General features: G+C 40.8%; 1 protein-coding gene across 3 annotated transcripts in view; it reads left to right on the top strand.

Moving 5' to 3' along the window:
- LOC122927080 overlaps positions 1 to 21,260 on the top strand; it is a 216,483-nt gene that overhangs the window by 141,878 nt on the left and 53,345 nt on the right. For all 3 annotated transcript variants that reach the window (XM_044278654.1, XM_044278655.1, XM_044278653.1), the window contains 2 exons: positions 2,257 to 2,319; positions 8,837 to 8,917. In XM_044278654.1, coding sequence (XP_044134589.1) covers positions 2,257 to 2,319; positions 8,837 to 8,917 — 144 coding nt within the window. The remainder of the gene's footprint in view (positions 1 to 2,256; positions 2,320 to 8,836; positions 8,918 to 21,260) is intronic.

Raw genomic sequence — 21,260 nt, 5'->3', positions numbered from 1 at the left:
AGCACCCCAAAACAGCTGTCTGTGGAAGGATAACTGACTTAGGTATTTATCCCTTGTCACTAGTGTTGAGCGCAAAAATTCGAATCACAGATTTTTATAGTGAATATTGGCTATTCGAGAATTTGCAAATATTTAGAATATAGTGCTAGATATTCGTATTTGTAAATATTCAACAGTAACCTCCCTTCAAGCTTGTGGGCAAATGAGAAGGTTCCAATGTCTTTGTCAGAGCAATGCTTAGTGCACCAATCATTAATATCTACCGAGACCTTATAAAATGTGAAGTTGTGTGTATTGTGAAAAACAATTCACATCATTAGCTGATTTTAGCAATCGCGAATTTTTAAAAAACACTCTATCTGCATATAAATTGTTCTGATGTGCATGTGGAATGTAATTAAATACACTGCTTTAATGTCAAATTACTTACAGTGATCAGGAGTTCTTCCTCACAGTCGTGAAAATTACTGCCAACCATGTTTTCTTGTAAATATTTTATTTTCAATCGCCAAGAAAAAAGGCAAATATAGATTTTTGAAAGTAAGTTTCAACATATATCAAAGAAATACAGTGCATGACTTAAGTTGCTTCACTTCAAGCATAAACACTGTTCGAAAACAAAATTTGACGATTGCAAAACATCAATGTAAGATAAACATTGGAAATTGGGAAATAAAGGGAAACAGACAAAGGATAGGGGGGGATGGGGGGGGGCATAAACAGTATAAACTTTGAAAACAAGGAAAAAAAAAACATAAAAGGAATACCAGTCATCTAATCAGTAAAGACGAATAAGTGTCTAAAGGCAACAGAACAGTATCATTAATCAGCAAGTCAGGATCACAGACTCGGACTTGAATACAAGCATGCATATTTCTCCGGGGTCAAATAAGTGTCCCACACGTCCCAAGTATCTTGATACTTCTTAAGATTGTACGCTAGGGTCCATTTAAGTTTCTCAAAGTCCCGTATTTTCAATACTTCCATCAACCATTCTCTTATAGTCGGAGGGTCTTGTTGAAGCCAAAGTTTGGGTATCAGTATTTTGGCCGCGTTAAGGAGGTGTAAACACAACTCATTTTTAATAGGTGTCTGAGTAACATCAAATAAGTAGAACAAAACTAAGTCTGCCGAAATTTTTACTGTATATAAACTTCGGCTAGGTTGAAAACAGTTGCTAAACTAGGCCACACCCATTTTGCGCACGCACATTACGCAAATATTACATTGCCGATTTTCGCAATGAGCAAAATAATGAACGGAGATCCGCAAATTCATGAATATATAGCGAATAATTGGCAAATTATTTGTGAAATATCGCAAATTTCGAATATAGTCCCTGCCGCTCATCACCACTTATCACATCCTGAAGACTTGTAACACAGATGGATTTTGACATAGGGGCCACTTAATATGGTGGATTTGTTGATCTCTAAAACGGGTGATCTCTTCACTGTGTTGAAAACCCGGTGACACCGTTGACTGTGACACAATGTGCTTCTTTCATTAGTCAGTGTGTGTCGTGTTACATAGTGGGGGTTGAAGTGATGGTCTTCAGATTCCTCTGCTACCAGAGATAAGGTATGCTGATGACCTCTGTGACTCTCAGGAGACACATCTACACTTTACAGGGGTCTCAGTGCTCTGGCCGCGCTTCAAAGCATTCCTTACCCTTGGGGGTAGTGAACCCCCTGCCCCTGCTAGTGATAGTACAGACAGGGGAGGGGGATGTGTTTTATGGATAACTCTGAGACTGGGGGCACTAGTCATATTTTGGGAGATGTGAGAACAAGCTGAGGCGTTCTCTCCTCCTGGATTTGATTCAGTATGGGAACTTGAAATATCTTTAACATTTCCTGCAATTTCATGTGTGACCTCCAATAAACTGCTCAATGATGACAACTCCTATAGCTCAGGGCCTATCTTCGTCAGTCACAAGCTGATTTTGTGACACCCATAACTGGGGCTCCACGGTTATTTTGCATAATGGGTGACAGTAAGGCAGGGATGATATCTCAAGAATATGCTGGACTTCTATGTCACAAGACATTCACCCATAGCAGACTCCTAAGTGAAACCCATGTGTATTTTACTGCTTCGAGCTTCCATCATATTATATGTGATGACAGATCCTCCTCTAGTTGGGTAAAGAAATAACGGTCTCAGTACGGTGAGGATTTATACAACTGTGTTGTTCTTGTGCTGTTAGCAATAGTTGACGTTTATGGCATCAAATGTCTTCGTGTTTTTTTTCAGATGCACAGTCTGAAACTCAAAACTGTTCACCGGATGATGACTACTTGGATTTCGGAGGAAGAGGTAAACCACCCTGATCAGTTCAGATTGATGTTTTTTTTCTTGTTGCTTCATGATTTCGTTATAGTTTAAACATTGAAATACCCTTTAGCCTGAAGCAATCACCAACATTTTTGCTTACATTTTGCTGCCACGGAAGACATTGGGGGAGATTAATCAAGCTGGTTTAAAGTAGAACTGGCTTAATTGCCCATTGCAACCAATTAGAGTCCATCTTTCATTTTTCAAAGGAGCTGTGAAAAATTAAAGGAGGAATCTGATTAGTTGCTATGGGCAATTAAGCCAGTTCTACTTTACACCAGTTTGATAAATCTCCCCCATTGTCTTTAATTGTGAAAAGGACAACATTGTTGCCTCATACTGTCACAAGCATGCACACATAATACCATGTTTGTGTTTTTGTTTAGTTTTTTTTATAAATAGTTCCACAGTAGAACAAGTGACAGAAATGCAGTAGTTTCTGTCAGATAACGAGAAGAGCTACCATACACACCTAGGACTTGGAGGAGGAAAAAAATAATAATATATATATATATATATATATTTTTTTTTTATCAGACCTCAGATCAAACCTCCAAATCATACCCCTATTCTTTATCTGACCTCAGATTAGACCCCAAAATCAGACCCCCAAGCTCAACCAGGCCTCAGATCAGACCTTCATCAGACCCCATGCTCCATCAGCCTCTGCCCAGACCCCCAAGCTCCACGAGCCTCATATCAGACCCCCAAGCCCCATCAGCCTCAGATCAGACCCCATCAGCCTCAGATCAGATCCTCAGACCCACAAGCTCCATGAGCCTCATATCAGACCCCCCAAGCTCCATCAGCCTCAGATCAGCCTCAAACCAGCCGCAGATCAGCCTGCCACATCAGCTTCAGATCAGTCATTATAAAAAATAAATAAATAAACTTAGGTCACTTGCAGAAGAGTAGTTAGCAAGCAGGAACAGAATCAGGAAAGTCAGTGGGAACTATATAACAGAAGTAAGAAAATCCCGCTGTTATTTTCTTAACTCTGTGCTTGGAAGTCTCCTCAGAGAAGCAAGAAATGCCTCTAATTAGATAAAAACTCAGCACAACGAATGGTTGAAGAGCAACTACTGGATGTCAGTTAACTGGTCTGATCCAAGGAGCGGTCAGTCAGTGACAGGAAGGCGGGGTTGACACAGCTTACAGTACGAGTATGCAGGACCATTACAGATGAGACACCTAGGTGAAATAGTGTGCCTGTTATTAATTTAGAACACGTAAACCATTCCCAGTAAGTGAAGAAATAACTCCAAAAATAAATTGTAATATATTACGTAATTGACAAGTAAAATTCACACAATTAGCCAATAATAGTCATTAAAAAAAGTACAAATGCATTAATTAACCCCTTCGCTACCAGCGCCGAACTTGTACGGCGACGACAGCTGTGGATTAAATACCAGCGCCGTAGCACTACGGTGCGCTGATCGGACGGGCACAGGAGCTGCACCCGATCAGCTGCATGGGTCCTGCAGTGACTGATAGCCGGACCCATGCTGTATGCCTGGCATTGGTGAATACACTGATGCTGGCGCATTAACCCTAGATGTGCCGCGGTCAGCACTGACCGCGGCACCTGCGATGTCCGTGCAGGGTCCCTACTCCCATCAGGTCCCCCACTGCTGTGACGGGGACCCGATGGCTTGGACAGCAGCTCGATGCCTTCCTTAGGCATCATGGCTGCTATCCCTGTTATCCTGTGAGATCCAGCCCCCTGGATCTAACAGGCAGGAAGCTGTAAGGCCTCTTTCACACGGGCGTTGCGGGAAAATGTGCGGGTGCGTTGCGGGAACACGCATGATTTTTCCGCGCGAGTGCAAAACATTATAATGCATTTTGCACTCGCGTGAGAAAAATTGTGCGTGTTTGGTACCCAAACCCGAACTTCTTCACAGAAGTTCGGGCTTGGGATCGGTGTTCTGTAGATTGTATTATTTTCCCCTTATAACATGGTTATGAGGGAAAATAATAGCATTCTGAATACAGAATGCATAGTAAAATAGTGCTGGAGGGGTTAAAAAAATAATAATAATTTAACTCACCTTAGTCCACTTGATCGCGTAGCCCGGTCTTCATCTTGGCTCTGTGGAGCAACAGGACCTGTGGTGACGTCACTCCGGTCATCACATGATCCATCACCATGGTAAAAGATCATGTGATGACCGGAGAGACGTCACCACAGGTCCTGTTGCTCCACAGAGCTAAGATGAAGACAGAAGAGAAGCCGGGCTATGCAATCAAGTGGACTAAGGTGAGTTAAATTATTTTTTATTTTTTTTAACCCCTCCAGCGCTATTTTACTATGCATTCTGTATTCATAACCAAGTTATAAGGGAAAATAATAATGATCGGGTCCCCATCCCGATCGTCTCCTACCAACCGTGCGTGAAAATCGCACCGCATCCGCACTTGATTGCGGATGCTTGCGATTTTCGCGCAACCCCATTCATTTCTATGGGGCCTGCGTTACGTGAAAAACGCACAAAGAGGAGCATGCTGCGATTTTCACGCAACGCACAAGTGATGCGTGAAAATCACCGCTCATGTGAACAGCCCCATCGAAATGAATGGGTCGGCATTCAGTGCGGGTGCAATGCGTTCAACTCACGCATCGCATCCGCGCAGAATACTCGCCCCTGTGAAAGGGGCCTAAGTGTATTACCCTGTGTAATACACTTACAGCCAATGCATTACAATACAGAAGTATTGTAACGCATTGTACAGGGTATCAGACGCCCAAAAGTTGAAGTCCCAGAGTGGGCCAAAAAATAAAGTGAAAAAAAAAAAATTGCAAAAAAATTTTACAAAAGTTTGACAATTTTTTTAAGTTTCAAGTAAAAAAAAAAGTGGCCTTTTCCCAAAATAAAGTTTACATTTTTTTGCAAAAAATAGGGAAAATAAGAAAAGTAAACATTTTAGGTATTGCCGCGTCCGTATCCACCAGCTCTATAAAAATCACATGATCCACCCCGTCAGGTGAACGTCATAAAAAAATTAAATAAAAACAGTGCCAAAAAAAGTCATTTTCTGGAGACATTACCTTACAAAAATTGTAATGCCAAGCAATCAAAAAGTCTCAAAATGGTACCAATCAAACCACAAAAAAGAGCCCCTACCAAAGACAATCACCCGAAAAATATAAAAAAATATGGCTCTCAGAAAATGTCAACAGAAAAACAAGATTTTATTCTGTTCAAAAAGGCTTTCACTGTGTAAAACTTAAAAAAAAGAAAAAAAATAGACACATTGAGTATCGCCACGTCTGTAACAACCTGCTCTATAAAATGATCACATGAGATGGCCCCTCAGGTGAATGCTCTAAAAAAATGTTAAAGAAATATATGCCAAAACAGCCAGTTTTTGTCACCTTGCCTCACAAAAAGTGCAATGCCAAGTGATCAAAAAGTCTTGTCCCCAAAAAAGTACCAATTAAAATGTCACCTCATCCCACAAAAAATTAGTCCCGACCATAAGATAGTCAATTAAAAAATGAAAACCAATGGCACCCATAAACCAATCCATCAAAATCTGCACTGCAAAAGCCATATGGCGCTCCTTCCTTTCTGAATCCTTCCATGCGCTCCCACAGCAGTTTACCACCACATATGTGGTGTTGCCGTATTCAGAAGAAAATGGGTAACAAATTATGGGGTGCTTTTCTGGTGAAAATGAAAAATTTGGGGCTAAAACAACATTTTATTCGAATAAATGAAACTTTTCATTTTCACAATTAAGTGTTTTTATATTCCGTAAAACGCTTAGGGGGTTAAAGTGCTAAGTACCCCCTAATATATTCTTTAAGGGGTGTAGTTTTGAAAATGGTGTTACTTTTTGAGGGTTTTTACTGTAGGGGTATACCAGGGTCTTTTCAAATACAAAATGGCGCCTTAAAACCATTCTAGCAAAATCTGCCTCCAAAATCCATATGGCGCTGCTTTCCTTATGACCACTGGCACATGCCCATAGAGCAGTTTACTGCCACATATGGGGTATTTCTGAAAACTGCAGAATCAGAGTAATGCATATTGAGGTTTATTTTGCTGTTAACCTTTGCTGTGTTGCAAGATTTTATTTCACCTCCATTTTCATTTCATTCTTGTGAAACACCTCAAGGGTTAACAAAGTTTTTAATATTTTGAGGGGTGTAGTTTCTAAAATGAGGTCATTTATGGGGTGTTTCCATTACGTAAGCACCTCAAAATCACTTTATAACTGAATTGGTGCTTAAAAAAATTGTTTTGGAAATATTGGTGAAAATTAGAAAAATTGCTTCTGAAATTTGAAGCCTTCTAGCGTCCTAAAAAAAATTAAATGACATTTATGAAAATATGTCAACATAAAGTAGACTTATGGGGTATGTTGATTGATAACTATTTTATGTGGTATTACTATCTGTCTTAAAAGTACAGAAATTCAAATGTAGAAAATTTAGATTTTTTTCAAAATCTTTGGTAAATTTGGGATTATTTTATAAATAAAGGTGAAATATACCAACTCAAATTTTTCACTGTCATGAAGTACAATGTGTCATGAGAAAGCAATCTCAGAATAGCTTGGATAAGTAAAAGCATTCCAAAGTTATTGCCATATAAAGTGAAGCATGTCAGATTTGCAAAAATCTGCCTGTGATTTAAGATAAAAAGTGAATCGGAGTGAAGGGGTTAATGAAAACAATAATAATTAATCTAACCTTATGAGAGTGTAATAGTCCTTTTCTCCAACAAACAAAACCCAGCACATATTACCCAGTGAGGTGCATGTACAAAATAAAAAGCATGAGACATGCTATACTGTAGTGCGGTTCCTTTACACCTTGACGCGTTTCACAAAATTAATATTATCTAATGGCATTCCAGTCTGTTTTGGACATTGTAGCACATCATTATTAGTGTGGGGCGAATCGAACTCCACAAAGCGGAGTTTGATCCGAATTTCAGGGAAAATTTGATTCACTGTGAAGCGGAATTTCCTTTGTGGTAAAAAAAATTGTTTTTCCCTGAATGGCAGTAAAAAATTTAAAAAATCATACTGACATCATCCATTTGAGCGTGAAGAGCTGGCTGCTGCCATCTTGATTGAAGATCCCGCTCGAAATCCCATGTTCAGTGACGTATGACATCACCATGTTGGCTGATGTGATGACGTCATCACAGGCCACATGAGATTTCTTGCTGGATCTATAATGAAGAAGGTAAGTATGGTAAGTATGATTTTATGAATTTTTAAAATTTTACACTGTTATTACTATCAGATGCGGCGATCAGCTCAGAGGTAATTCGTCACAAAGCAATTTTTTTGTAAAATTCGGTGAAGCAGCCGAATCAAAGTTTTCAATACTTCGTTCCTCTCTAGTCATTATTTTTGGTCACTTTGCTGTGTTTTGTTTGTTGGAGAAGTGAACTATTGTAGCCACATAAGGTTTGATTAATTCATATTTTTTATGAATTAATCCTGCATTTGCACTTTTTGAATATATTTATTGGTCATTATTAGAGATGAGTGAAGTATTGGGAAATTCAACTCGGGTGCTCCTCCGAATTTTACAAAAATGACTTTTTTATTTGTGAGTAGCGAGTGCCATGACAGGGAACGGCGATACCACCGCTCCCCATCATTCTACCCCTCATATCCTGTGTTTATACATGATCGCAACATCTGAGAGTAAAAAGCGTGTGAAATTTAGAGAAAAAACTAATTAAATCATACTTACTGCCTCCATTTGCTCGCAACGGGCCAGCCACCGCCATCTTGCTTGAAGATCTGGAGCGAAATCTCGTGCGGCCCGAGATGACTTTGTCACGCTTGCCGGCGTGGTGACGTCATGCTGTACGTCACCATGGACAAGATTTTGGCAGAGATCTTCAATCAAGATGGCGGGGGGTGGTTTCTCGTGAGTAAATGGAGGAGGTATTTTATTTTATTTTTTTACACTATTTCAGGTTAAATCGATTCACTACCACAAAGCACGAGGAAATTCGGCTTTGCGGCAAATTGAATTTATCCTATTTGTGAAATTTGATTCACTCATCTCTAGTCATTATTGATGTATCTTTGTAGCACTCTCTTTAGTCATGCTAATCCATAACCATGTTAGGTACTGTAGCAGCCAATCTAACATTAATTGTATCTGATATAATGACATTTGAGTAATTAGCTAAATTTTATTAATCAATAAAGTAATGTATAACATTTTTTAAGTTATTTTTTTATACTGGGAATAGTTTAGGTTTTCTATGTTTAGTGGCAAATTCTTGGTTTAATAAGGTAACATTGTATCTAATATATGTCTTTTATGGTTACTAATTTATGCTGCTCTCAGACAGAATGCATGTGCTAATAGATTCCCTTTCAGAATTAGGTAGAGAATGCTAGCTGGGAAATAAATCATTGTTTTAGTATTGTGGGGATTTATACAACTTTAGTGCTCTTGAGTTTTTGGGAACATGTGATGTTAATGACATCCAATGTTGTGTCTGCTTGTTCTTAGATACACAGTCTGACCCTCATGAAAATTATGATCTCTTCAGAAATGAGGATTCTGATTTCGCCTTGAATCCATATCAAAAAGGTAAACTGATGTACAGACATTATTAAAGGGGTTCTCTAGGAATGATTTAAAATGGCTGCCAGCAGCCTGTCCTAGAATATGAGTTGCACTGGTTTCCTCCACTTGTTGAGCTTTCTAGAGGGGGTGAGGTGACGGGGCCTCAATAGCATTGAGCGAGCATGCTCGGCCAAACTGCTGTTCGGCTCGAGCATCGCTATGCTCGGCACATTGCAGTGCTCAGCCAAATATTGCGGGTGCTCGAGTACAAATTAATACAATGAAAAGGTTAGACCCGAGCATCAAACCAGGCACCCGCTGCTCTGAAGAAGAGAGGGTGTATGGTTTAGAAAAAGGTTAGAAATTGATGGAAACCCCATCAAAATGGTTTGGAAAAAGCATTAAGAGGATGGCTGGATGCGTCTTGGACTCCTACTATCTATGACATACAATAGACAACCACACAAAGGCTATATGCCAAAAGCCAGGTATGTGGAAGCCAACAATCTATCCATGAGACAGATACCAGTCAGTATACCTTACAATGGCAGCCTTGTGCACTATGAGACATTCCAAACCAGCTCTCATCTGGCTGAATGCCAGTAAGCCTCAAAGTTGCTTGACATCTGTTGGATGGCTTGGGTGGACCTGCACACCTAGATCAATATCATTAGGGCGACAAAAAGTTTTCTGATTGTCCTAACATAATATTCAATAACCTTTCTATACAGTTTTGTCATGTAAAAACTCATTTGCATCAACATGGGCATATGGGAAAGACATGCAAATGAGCAGAATCTTCCTTGTTTTTAATCTGAAAAACCATTTGCATGGGAAATGTGCGATCTACACTACTCATGAACAGGGCCATCTATTGGATTCATAGTCTGGTCATATGAGTCATGAACGGCGCCATCTAGTGGTTTTATAGTCTTATGACAAGACTATTAGACTATGAGTCTTATGACAAGACTATTAGTCTTGTCATAAGACTATGAAACCAATAGATGGCGCTATTCATATTGTTGGGGCACTAGTAAGTGGGGCACCCTGCTCAACAGAGTCTACACACCGTCTAACACTCAGCCTTTTGCATGGAAAATCTGCGATAAAAATTTGCGAATAGAATATTCGCGATCTACACTACTCATGAACAGCGCCATCTATTGGATTCATAGTCTTGTCATAAGACTATGAAACCAATAGATGGCGCTGTTAATGAGTCATTACAAGCAGTGCAATTGTCCTCAGATACACCCTAGCAAGCTTATATTACCGCAGATAAAGTGCTAGAAGATGTGTGAATGATAGCAGCAATCCGATATACACCTCAGTGTTAGCGCAGGCTATTATAGGCTGAGTGCTACACGGAGTGTGGACTCTGTTGAGCAGGATGCCCCACTTACTAGTCCCCCAGCAAAATGAACAGTGCCATCTATTGGTTTTATAGTCTTATGACAAGACTATGAATCCAATAAATGGCGCTGTTCATGAGTAGTGTAGATTGCACATTTTCCATGCAAATGGTTTTTCAGCTGAAAAACAAGGCAGATTCTGCTCATTTGCATGTATTTCCAATATACCCATGTTTATGCAAATTAGTTTTTACATGACAAAACTGTATAGAAAAGTTATTGAATATTATGCTAAGACAATCAGAAAACGTTTTGTCCCCCTAATGATATTGATCTAGGTGCGCAGGTCCACCCAAGCCATCCAACAAATGTGAGGGAACTTTGAGGTTTACTGGCATATAGCCTTTGTTTGGTTGTCTATTGTATGTCTTAGACAATAGGAGTCCAAGACTCATCCAGCCATCCTGTTAATGCTGTTTCCAAACCATTTTGATGAGTTTTTTCATCAATTTCTAGCCTGTTTTTGTGAACCAGACATCCTTTTCTCTTCTGAGCAGGGGGTGCCTGGGGTTCTCCCATTGACTTCCATTATGCTCGGGTGCTCGGTAAAGCACTCGAGCATACCGATGTGTTTGGCCAGAGCACACGAGCACTTTGGTGCTTGATCAACACTAGGCCTCACTACAGACTACGCTCTGGCACTTGCACATACTACATACTGGGGAATTTTTCTGTCAGGCTGCTAAGTCACTATGGCATATCGTAGACAGGATCACATCATTACCATCTATTGTATGGCAATGTAATGAGTATGGCAGTATATCCTTAACATAGGTCATCAAATATAAGATTGGTTGGGGGTCTGACTCGCAGAACCCCTGCTTATCAGAAGATTGAAGAGGCCACAGCGTCAAGCACAGTGTCATACATTGCATAGTGGCTGTGATTGGTATTGCAGCCCAGGCCAATTTAATTGAATGGGACTGAACTGCACATACAGTAGACCATGTTACGTCACTGGCCTAGGAAGATGTTCACTGGAGTGCCACTACCTTATCAAACAGCTGATCAGCAGGGCCGCTAGGAGTCAGATCCTCTCCAATGTGACAGGGCATCAATATTTTACTTCCAGAAAACCTCTTTACTGAAGGTAATGAGAAGACATAAATAAAGTTAATCTATTTTAATATAAAACTATAGCCTGTACAACCAACATGTTGTCATCAACCATCACCCCTACCAGCCTATTATAAAATAGGTGGCCAAAGGGAATGATGTAGCAAGCAAAACTGAGCCTACTCAAAGCAATTGCAGTTCACAGGGACTAGTCATACAGGTAAGGAGGAAGTGTCTTTACTGTCTACCACTAATCTACACTCTATGGAGACTGCATGGTAACTGAAAAAGTGAATCCATCTGCTCCATTGTATGCAGCATAAGAAATCATGCAATAAATTTCTGTTACAAACAATCATTATGGAACCCCTGTGCCAACTAACCAGTCTGATGTTGAGATAGACCTGTCCTGACAACACCCTGTTTTCACCCTTAAACCCCTATACAGATATCTTGTTTTCACTGCACGGGAACCACCAAGCAACTGCTTCTTGAAATAGTCCCAGTGTAGTTGGCGGCAGACACACAAGTTTAGAGACTCCAGTACAAGGCACAGAGTGACAGGCAACGTGCACAGACAGAACCACTAGTAATAGCCAGACTGGCTTCAGAGAGCCTGTAAAGTTGTGTAAAACACTGTGCCTTGCAGTAACACACATAGGGAGTCTGCTGTGGTAGTGAAACAATACTGTGAGTCCATGTGACATGCAGATGACAGGCGTCACTCTTAGAATCACTGCACACTTAACGTATTACGGGGCCAAAACTGACCAAATAACTCAAGTGTGAACTCGGTCTAAAGGTCAACGTTAGCGGCAAGTATAAAGAACCGTGCAGATGCCCAAGATCCTACTATAGCGTGAAAGAGCGCACTCCTTTTACACCAATTCACTGATTCCACATAGATTTCTACAGAACCTGTTCTATTAAACACATATAAGTCTTAGGATGCACCCTGGGTCTCAATATTTTGTGACCTATTTGCAGGCGTGAAGATTGTTATTTTTATTTATTTTTTCCTCTTCTTTGTTTCCTCCCCTTTTTTTTTTTTTAAATGATGTACTGTATGTTGCATAAGATAATGCCAGCAAAGGTCCCTGGAAGAAAGTCTTTGGGAGTAAGTGGAAGTAGCCCAGCTGCAAAAATTGATAAATTCTTGAAGTCCCGAGGGGGATAGCATTGTATAAGAAAGTACATGAATAGAATATTAACATGGAACATTCGTGGAATGGCCGAGAGGGCTAAGCGGGTGGTCATATTTGATGTAGTCGTGAGACATCTTCCCGCAATAGTATGCCTTTTAGAAACACATCTTACAGATGAGAACATCAGTTATGCGAAAAGGAAATGGGCAAAATATGACTACCATGCTTGCTGCTCGGCGTATTCCCGGGGTGTTAGTGTATATGTCCATAGAACTATGGACTACATTCCAATTGCCCATAGAATCGATAGTATTGCCTGTATATTGGCATTTGTTTATGTCCCCCCCTCCCTTTTCTATGTGTGTCATGTCATACTTGGTGGATTTTATTGGCTCCATAGGAAGATGTCCGGTTTTGGTAATTGGAGACTTTAATGATGTCATGGATTTAAAGAAAGACAGATACTCTAAGGATCATCCCTATAATGTAGATATAGATAAATTAACATTATTAAGAAGGGTCTCCCTGGAGATGGCATTGACAGACATTTGGCAATACCTATATGCGGGAAAAAAAAGTATTCTCTTGCTTTAGCCAGGCAAATACCGCTATGTCCAGAATAGATTTAGCTTTAGCTAATCCTGATCTCTTAGATTGTGTAACAAAAATGAAGTATGAAATTCATACGATATACGACCACTCCCCAATGGTAGCTACGATAAAAATGGGGAATGTCAAAAAGAAAACAAGGATCTTTAGATTAAATCCCCACTGGATCAAGTTGATTAAGTACTACTGTACAATAACAGTTTGAGGAAGCTAGATTGGAGTATAAAAATTATTTATTCGAAAAGGCTCAACATAGGGTCTTTTTTACAGGAGCTAAATATTTCTCTCAAGCAGGGAAAGCAGGAAACCTTCTGTCACTTTTTATCCAAAATCAAAAAAATATTAACAGAATAAAAAATATCAGATTGGGAAATGGAGAGATAACGACGCGCCCGAAGGAGATTGAGCGAGAATTTGTTAAAGTATAACTCATATATTTTTTTTTTGGAGTATTGGATTGTGATGATTAATATCTCCTTGGTGGCCCTATTTAAACTTTTCACTGTGTATTCAATTACCCCTTAATTCCACATTTTTGTTCCCTGTACTGCCTACTTTTACCTGTGCTTAAAATAGGGTTGCTAGGCATGGTCCGTCTATCTGTTGAAGGACGGAGCATGCACCGTGCAAGGTCACATTACTGACAGCCAGGGATTGTAAGTAAATTATTAAAGCCAGGTACTCCCCAGCAGCTGATAACAGTGCCTGGGCTGTGTGCACTTCTCCCTGTCCCTGCGCTTGGCAGACGCTCCCTCACTCAGCAGAACTGGAGAAAGCAGAGTTGAATCAGCGCACAACAGGGAAGGGAGATCTGCCGTCTGCTCAGTGTATAAATGAAAGCAACATGTGGTAAGATGATCCCTTTGTGCTGCAGGAGATTAACCCTTTAGGGGAGGGCTCTGGTTACTGACACTTTTGGGGGGCTATTGTTACTGGCTAGTGAGGGCAGGCGGGATTAGCCTCAGTTATCCTTTAAGCACTATAACACCTTATATACAAGCAATAGAAACCAGCAGGACGGAGACATCGAAAAGTTCCTGGAGAATATTAACCTTCCTAAATTAACAGAGCAGGAGTGCAAAATATTAAATAGACCTATAGATCTACAGGAAGTATTTGAGGCCGTTAGGACCATTCAGGGAAACTCCTCCCCGGGGACTGATGGGCATCCGTTTGAGATCTATCGTCAACACGGGGACATAATCCTGCCAATGCTATTACAGGTCCTAAATAGCACTTACCAGACAGGTCAGTTACCTGTATCTCTATCTGAAGCAGTGATTACACTTATTCTAAAAAAGGGTAAGGATGAGAGAGAGATCGGTGCATATCGCCCGATTTCTCTCCTAAATACAGACTATAAAATCTGCGCAAAAATACTCACTAATAGACTAAAGGGAGTAATCGATAGGTTAATCCATCCTGACCAGACTGGATTTATGCCCAAGAGATTGGTACAAACTAGTATACGAAGAGCCTTTTTAAATATGCAGGTTGAGCGGGCGGGTTCCCGCTCCATCCTGTCATTAGATGCTGAGAAGGCGTTTGACAGGGTGGAGTATCTCTGGAAAGTAATGTATAGGATGAATATGGGTAATTATTTTATTAAATGGGTCCAGATCCTGTACAATCAACCTAAGGCCAAAATTAACATCAACGGAGTATGGTCGGAGCAAATGGAGCTGCATAGAGGAACTAGACAGGGATGTCCCCTCTCTCCCTTACTGTTTGTGTTATTTATAGAACCATTGGCAGCCAAAATAAGAGCGGGCGAAGGGATTTCCGGTTTTGGTATGAAGGGGACCTCTGATAAGATAAGTATGTAGATGACATTCTGATCTTCCTGGAGAACCCCATATAGCAGCTGCCATATCTCATGGAACTAATAAATAAGTTTAGCGATGTTTCGGGATATAAAGTCAACTGGGCAAAATCAGTATTGCTACCACTCGATCAGGAAAACCCACCGAATTCCCTAGGAATTGGGGTATTAAAAATGACGGAATCTATGGAATATTTGGGTATAAAGCTAAGTGCAAGCATACTAGATTTTGCGTGACTGAATGTCACCCCCCTGCTGACTAGATGTAAAAGCAAAATTGGTGTTTGGCAGAAGTTACCTATTGGACAGGCAGACAAAATTGCATTAATAAAAATGATATTGCTTCCCCAGATCCTGTATATATTGGCAGCCTGTCCAGTTTGGATAGAGGATCGTCTCTTTAACCATTTGGAACGACTGCTGAATGACTTAATCTGGGGGAGAAAAAGGGTAAAACTTAAGCAAAAATATCTCTGGTTAGCGGAGGAAGACGGAGGACTAGCGGTCCCTTTCTTTCAGGGAAATTATCTGGCCTCTCAAGTCAATAATATAAAAGAATTCTTGGAACGAGGTTTTAATGGCCTAAAATATGATATATTCAGCATACTGGAGACGGTATTTATTAAAAATAAAGGGAAAAAATTCCCAATATGTTGAATGGTGGACTTGTCTTGGGAAAAGATAAAAAAAATATTGGGAATCTTCAATGCTTCAAATCTCTCACCTTTGTGGTGTAATAGTAATATAGCAGAATTTCAGTTAATCACTGATTACAAATACTGGGTAAATTATGGTATTATTTATGTATCACAGTTAGTAAAGAATGGGAGAATAAGAGCACTAAAAGAATTATGTCCTGGAATAAATGCAGAGTTAATGGGCCAGTATGGGTGTCACCAATTAAAACACGCATTTGAAGCTACACAAAATAGGGAATATCTTACTACAATAAAACACAAATTTATAGACTTTTGTCACAATCACATGAGATCATGGGTGACCATATCGCAGGTGTATAGGATAATAAGGAAAGTAATGGGGAAAATATTAAAGTTCAACAGCGAGGAAAAATAGGTAAAGGATATAGGATCAAACACAATTGAATCGGGTAATATATATAAAAATATAAAAAAGACAACAATATATAGTAATTTTAGGATCATCTATTTTAATATTATCCACAGAATATATTTGACTCCAATGTTGCTTAGTAAGATCTACAAAGAACGAGAATCAAAATGCTGGAAATGTAGTGAAGAGTCCGCTGACTATATCCATATGACCTGTTCAAATATGCAATAAGCTAAGACAAACAGTGGGAGATCTGAGTTTAATGTAATATGAAATTGAACAGGGAGTGTATGAAATTTTCAAAATAGCCTACGACTATGTATTAGACCTACATTTCTCTCTCTGCTCAATGTGTTATATAATATATTATATCTGCTATGTTGGCAGAATTTGTATTGATATATTCAGATTCGGTCCTGTTAAATTGTTTTTTCTTAACTTTGTGTTATAAAGGAAAAAATTGAATAAATAAACTTAAAACAAAAAACAAAAACACATATATGTAGCGCTCCCCCGACAGAGTGGAGTGGGGGTCAGCAGTAAGTTTGTGTTGACTTCACTGATTATTTAGCTCTTCCTCTGATCCGTCAGTACAATAAACCCCAAAAAATGGATCCTGTCTGTGGAGCATCCGCCTTCACTCAGTCAGCATTTGGTAATGCATCAGTATGGCTAAAGCTCAAAAAAACAGGAGTGGATCCAAAAGAGAGATGACACATGAATGGAATATTTGCATGTCTTCTGTGTTTTCTTACCCACTCCTGCTTTTGGTCTCTACAATGACAGAGTGTGGAAGTGGCAGCAACAGCATCAGGAGGCCATAAAGTAGCACAATGACAGAGTGTGGAGGTGGCAGCAGCAGCATCAGGAGGAGGCCACAGAATGGCGCAATGACAGTGTCAGAAATCGAACCGGGAGACTCCGGCGTCCTAGGCTGTAGCCTTGCTCACTAGACCACAGAGCTTACTGCACAGTTTCTGTTACTTTTTTGAACCACCTCCTTGACCTGAATTCTCCTGCTTTCGGTTTGACCAATCAGATCTGTGTACGCCCTATTTAACCACTTCAGCCCCGCTAGCTGAAACCCCCTTCATGACCAGAGCACTTTTTACACTTCGGCACTACACTCCTTTCACCGTTTATCGCTCGGTCATGCAACTTACCACCCAAATGAATTTTACCTCCTTTTCTTCTCACTAATAGAGCTTTCATTTGGTGGTATTTTATTGCTGCTGACATTTTTACTTTTTTTGTTATTAATCAAAATGTAACGATTTTTTTGCAAAAAAATGTCATTTTTCACTTTCAGCTGTAAAATTTTGCAAAAAAAACGACATCCATATATAAATTTTTCGCCAAATTTATTGTTCTACATGTCTTTGATAAAAAAAAATGTTTGGGCAAAAAAAAAAATGGTTTGGGTAAAAGTTATAGCGTTTACACACTATGGTACAAAAATGTGAATTTCCGCTTTTTGAAACGGCTCTGATTTTCTGAGCACCTGTCATGATTCCTGAGGATCTACAATGCCCAAACAGTAGAAAAACCCCACAAATGACCCCATTTCGGAAAGTAGACACCCTAAGGTATTCGCTGATGGGCATAGTGAGTTCATAGAACTTTTTATTTTTTGTCACAAGTTAGCGGAAAATGTTGATGATTTTTTCTTTTTTTTTTTTTCTTACAAAGTTCCATATTCCACTAACTTGCGACAAAAAAATAAAAAATTCTAGGTACTCGCCGTGCCCCTCACAGAATACCTTGGGGTGTCTTCTTTCCAAAATGGGGTCACTTGTGGCGTAGTTATACTGCCCTGGCAATTTAGGGGCCCAAATGTGTGAGAAGAACTTTGCAATCAAAATGTGTAAAAAATGGCCTGCAAAATCCAAAAGGTGCACTTTGGAATATGTGCCCCTTTGCCCACCTTGGCAGCAAAAAAGTGTCACACATCTGGTATCGCTGTACTCAGGAGAAGTTGGGGAATGTGTTTTGGGGTGTCATTTTACATATACCCATGCTGGGTGAGAGAAATATCTTGGCAAAAGACAACTTTGCCCATTTTTTTATACAAAGTTGGCATTTGACCAAGATATTTTCCTCACCCAGCATGGGTATATGTAAAATGACACCCCAAAACACATTCCTCAACTTCTCCTGAGTACGGTGATACCAGATGTGTCACACTTTTTTGCTGCCAAGGTGGGCAAAAGGGCACATATTCCAAAGTGCACCTTTCGGATTTTGCAGGCCATTTTTTACACATTTTGATTGCAAGGTACTTCTCACACATTTGGGCCCCTAAATTGCCAGGGCAGTATAACTACGCCACAAGTGACCCCATTTTGGAAAGAAGACACCCCAAGGTATTCCGTGAGGGGCACTGCGAGTTCCTAGAATTATTTTTTTTTTGTCACAAGTTAGCGGAAAATGATGATTTTTTTTTTTCTCTTTTTTCCTTACAAAGTCTCATATTCCACTAACTTGCGACAAAAAATAAAAAATTCTAGGAACTCGCCATGCCCCTCACGGAATACCTTGGGGTGTCTTCTTTCCAAAATGGGGTCACTTGTGGCGTAGTTATACTGCCCTGGCAATTTAGGGGCCCATATGTGTGAGAAGTACTTTGCAATCAAAATCTGTAAAAAATGACCGGTGAAATCCGAAAGGTGCACTTTGGAATATATGCCCCTTTGCCCACCTTGGCATCAAAAAGTGTCACACATCTGGTATCGCCGTACTCAGGAGAAGTTGGGGAATGTGTTTTGGGGTGTCATTTTACATATACCCATGCTGGGTGAGAGAAATATCTTGGCAAAAGACAACTTTTCCCATTTTTTTATACAAAGTTGGCATTTGACCAAGATATTTTTCTCATCCAGCATGGGTATATGTAAAATGACACCCCAAAACACATTCCCCAACTTCTCCTGAGTACAGCGATACCAGATGTGTCACACTTTGTTGCAGCCTAGATGCGCAAAGGTGCCCAAATTCCTTTTAGGAGGGCATTTTTAGACATTTGGATCCCAGACTTCTTCTCACACTTTCGGGCCCCTAAAAAGCCAGGGCAGTATAAATACCCCAGATGTGACCCCACTTTGGAAAGAAGACACCCCAAGGTATTCAATGAGGGGCCTGGCGAGTTCATAGAAATTATTTTTTTTTTGCATAAGTTAGCGGAAATTGATTTTTTTTAGTTTTTTTCTCACAAAGTCTCACTTTCCGCTAACTTAGGACAAAAATTTCAATCTTTCATGGACTCAATATGCCCCTCACGGAATACCTTGGGGTGTCTTCTTTCCGAAATGGGGTCACATGTGGGGTATTTATACTGCCCTGGCTTTTTAGGGGCCCTAAAGCGTGAGAAGAAGTCTAAAAATGTTTACGCATTTTGATTCCGTGAGGGGTATGGTGAGTTCATGTGAGATTTTATTTTTTGACACAACTTAGTGGAATATGAGACTTTGTAAGAAAAAACAAAAACAAAAACAAACAAAAAATAGCCGCTAACTTGGGCCAAAAAAATGTCTGAATGGAGCCTTACAGGGGGAGTGATCAATGACAGGGGGGTGATCAATGACAGGGGGGTGATCAATGACAGGGGGGTGATCACCCATATAGACTCCCTGATCACCCCCCTGTCACTGATAACCCCCCTGGTAAGGCTCCATTCAGACGTCCGTATGATTTTTACGGATCCATGGATACATGGATCGGATCCGCAAAACACATGCGGACGTCTGAATGGAGCCTTACAGGGGGGTTATCAATGACAGGGGGTGATCAGGGTGATCACCCCCCTGTCACTGATCACCCCCCCTGTAAGGCTCCATTCAGACGTCCGTATGATTTTTACGGATCCATGGATACATGGATCAGATCTGCAAAACACATGCGGACGTCTAAATGGAGCCTTACAGGGGGGGGTGATCAATGACAGAGGGGTGATCACCCATATAGACTCCCTGATCACCCCCCTGTAAGGCTCCATTCAGACGTCCGTATGATTTTTTACGGATCCACGGATACATGGATCGGATCCGCAAAACACATGCGGACGTCTGAATGGAGCCTTACAGGGGGGGTGATCAATGACAGAGGGGTGATTACCCATATAGACTCCCTGATCACCCCCCTGTAAGGCTCCATTCAGACGTCCGTATGATTTTTTACGGATCCACGGATACATGGATCGGATCCGCAAAACACATGCGGACGTCTGAATGAAGCCGTACAGGGGGGAAGTGATCAATGACAGAGGGGTGATCACCCATATAGACTCCCTGATCACCCCCCTGTAAGGCTCCATTCAGACGTCTGTATGATTTTTTACGGATCCACGGATACATGGATCGGATCCGCAAAACACATGCGGACGTCTGAATGGAGCCTTACAGGGGGGTGATCAATGACAGGGGTGTGATCAATGCAGGGGGTGATCAGGGAATCTATATGGGTGATCACCCGCCTGTCATTGATCACCCCCCTGTAAGGCTCCATTCAGACGTCCGTATGTGTTTTGCGGATCCGATCCATGTATCAGTGGATCCGTAAAAATCATGCGGATGTCTGAATGGAGCCTTACAGGGGGGTGATCAATGACAGAGGGGTGATCAATGCAGGGGGTGATCAGGGAATCTATATGGGTGATCACCCGCCTGTCATTGATCACCCCCCTGTAAGGCTCCATTCAGACGTCCGTATGTGTTTTGCGGATCCGATCCATGTATCAGTGGATCCGTAAAAATCATGCGGATGTCTGAATGGAGCCTTACAGGGGGGTGATCAATGACAGAGGGGTGATCAATGACAGGGAAGTGATCAGGAAGTCTATATGCGTGATCACCCCCTTGTCATTGATCACCCCCCTGTAAGGCTCCATTCAGAGGTCCGCATGTGTTTTGCGGATCCGATCCATGTATCAGTGGATCCGTAAAAATCATGCGGATGTCTGAATGGAGCCTTACAGGGGGGTGATCAATGACAGAGGGGTGATCAATGACAGGGAAGTGATCAGGTAGTCTATATGCGTGATCACCCACTTGTCATTGATCACCCCCCTGTAAGGCTCCATTCAGAGGTCCGCATGTGTTTTGCGGATCCGATCCATGTATCAGTGGATCCGTAAAAATCATGCGGATGTCTGAATGGAGCCTTACAGGGGGGTGATCAATGACAGAGGGGTGATCAATGACAGGGAAGTGATCAGGAAGTCTATATGCGTGATCACCCACTTGTCATTGATCACC

The sequence above is a fragment of the Bufo gargarizans genome, chromosome 2 (assembly GCF_014858855.1).
Source record: "Bufo gargarizans isolate SCDJY-AF-19 chromosome 2, ASM1485885v1, whole genome shotgun sequence".
NCBI lineage: Eukaryota > Metazoa > Chordata > Amphibia > Anura > Bufonidae > Bufo > Bufo gargarizans.
Note: the sequence above shows the minus strand (reverse complement) of the source record. Positions and strands in the feature narration are given on the sequence as shown.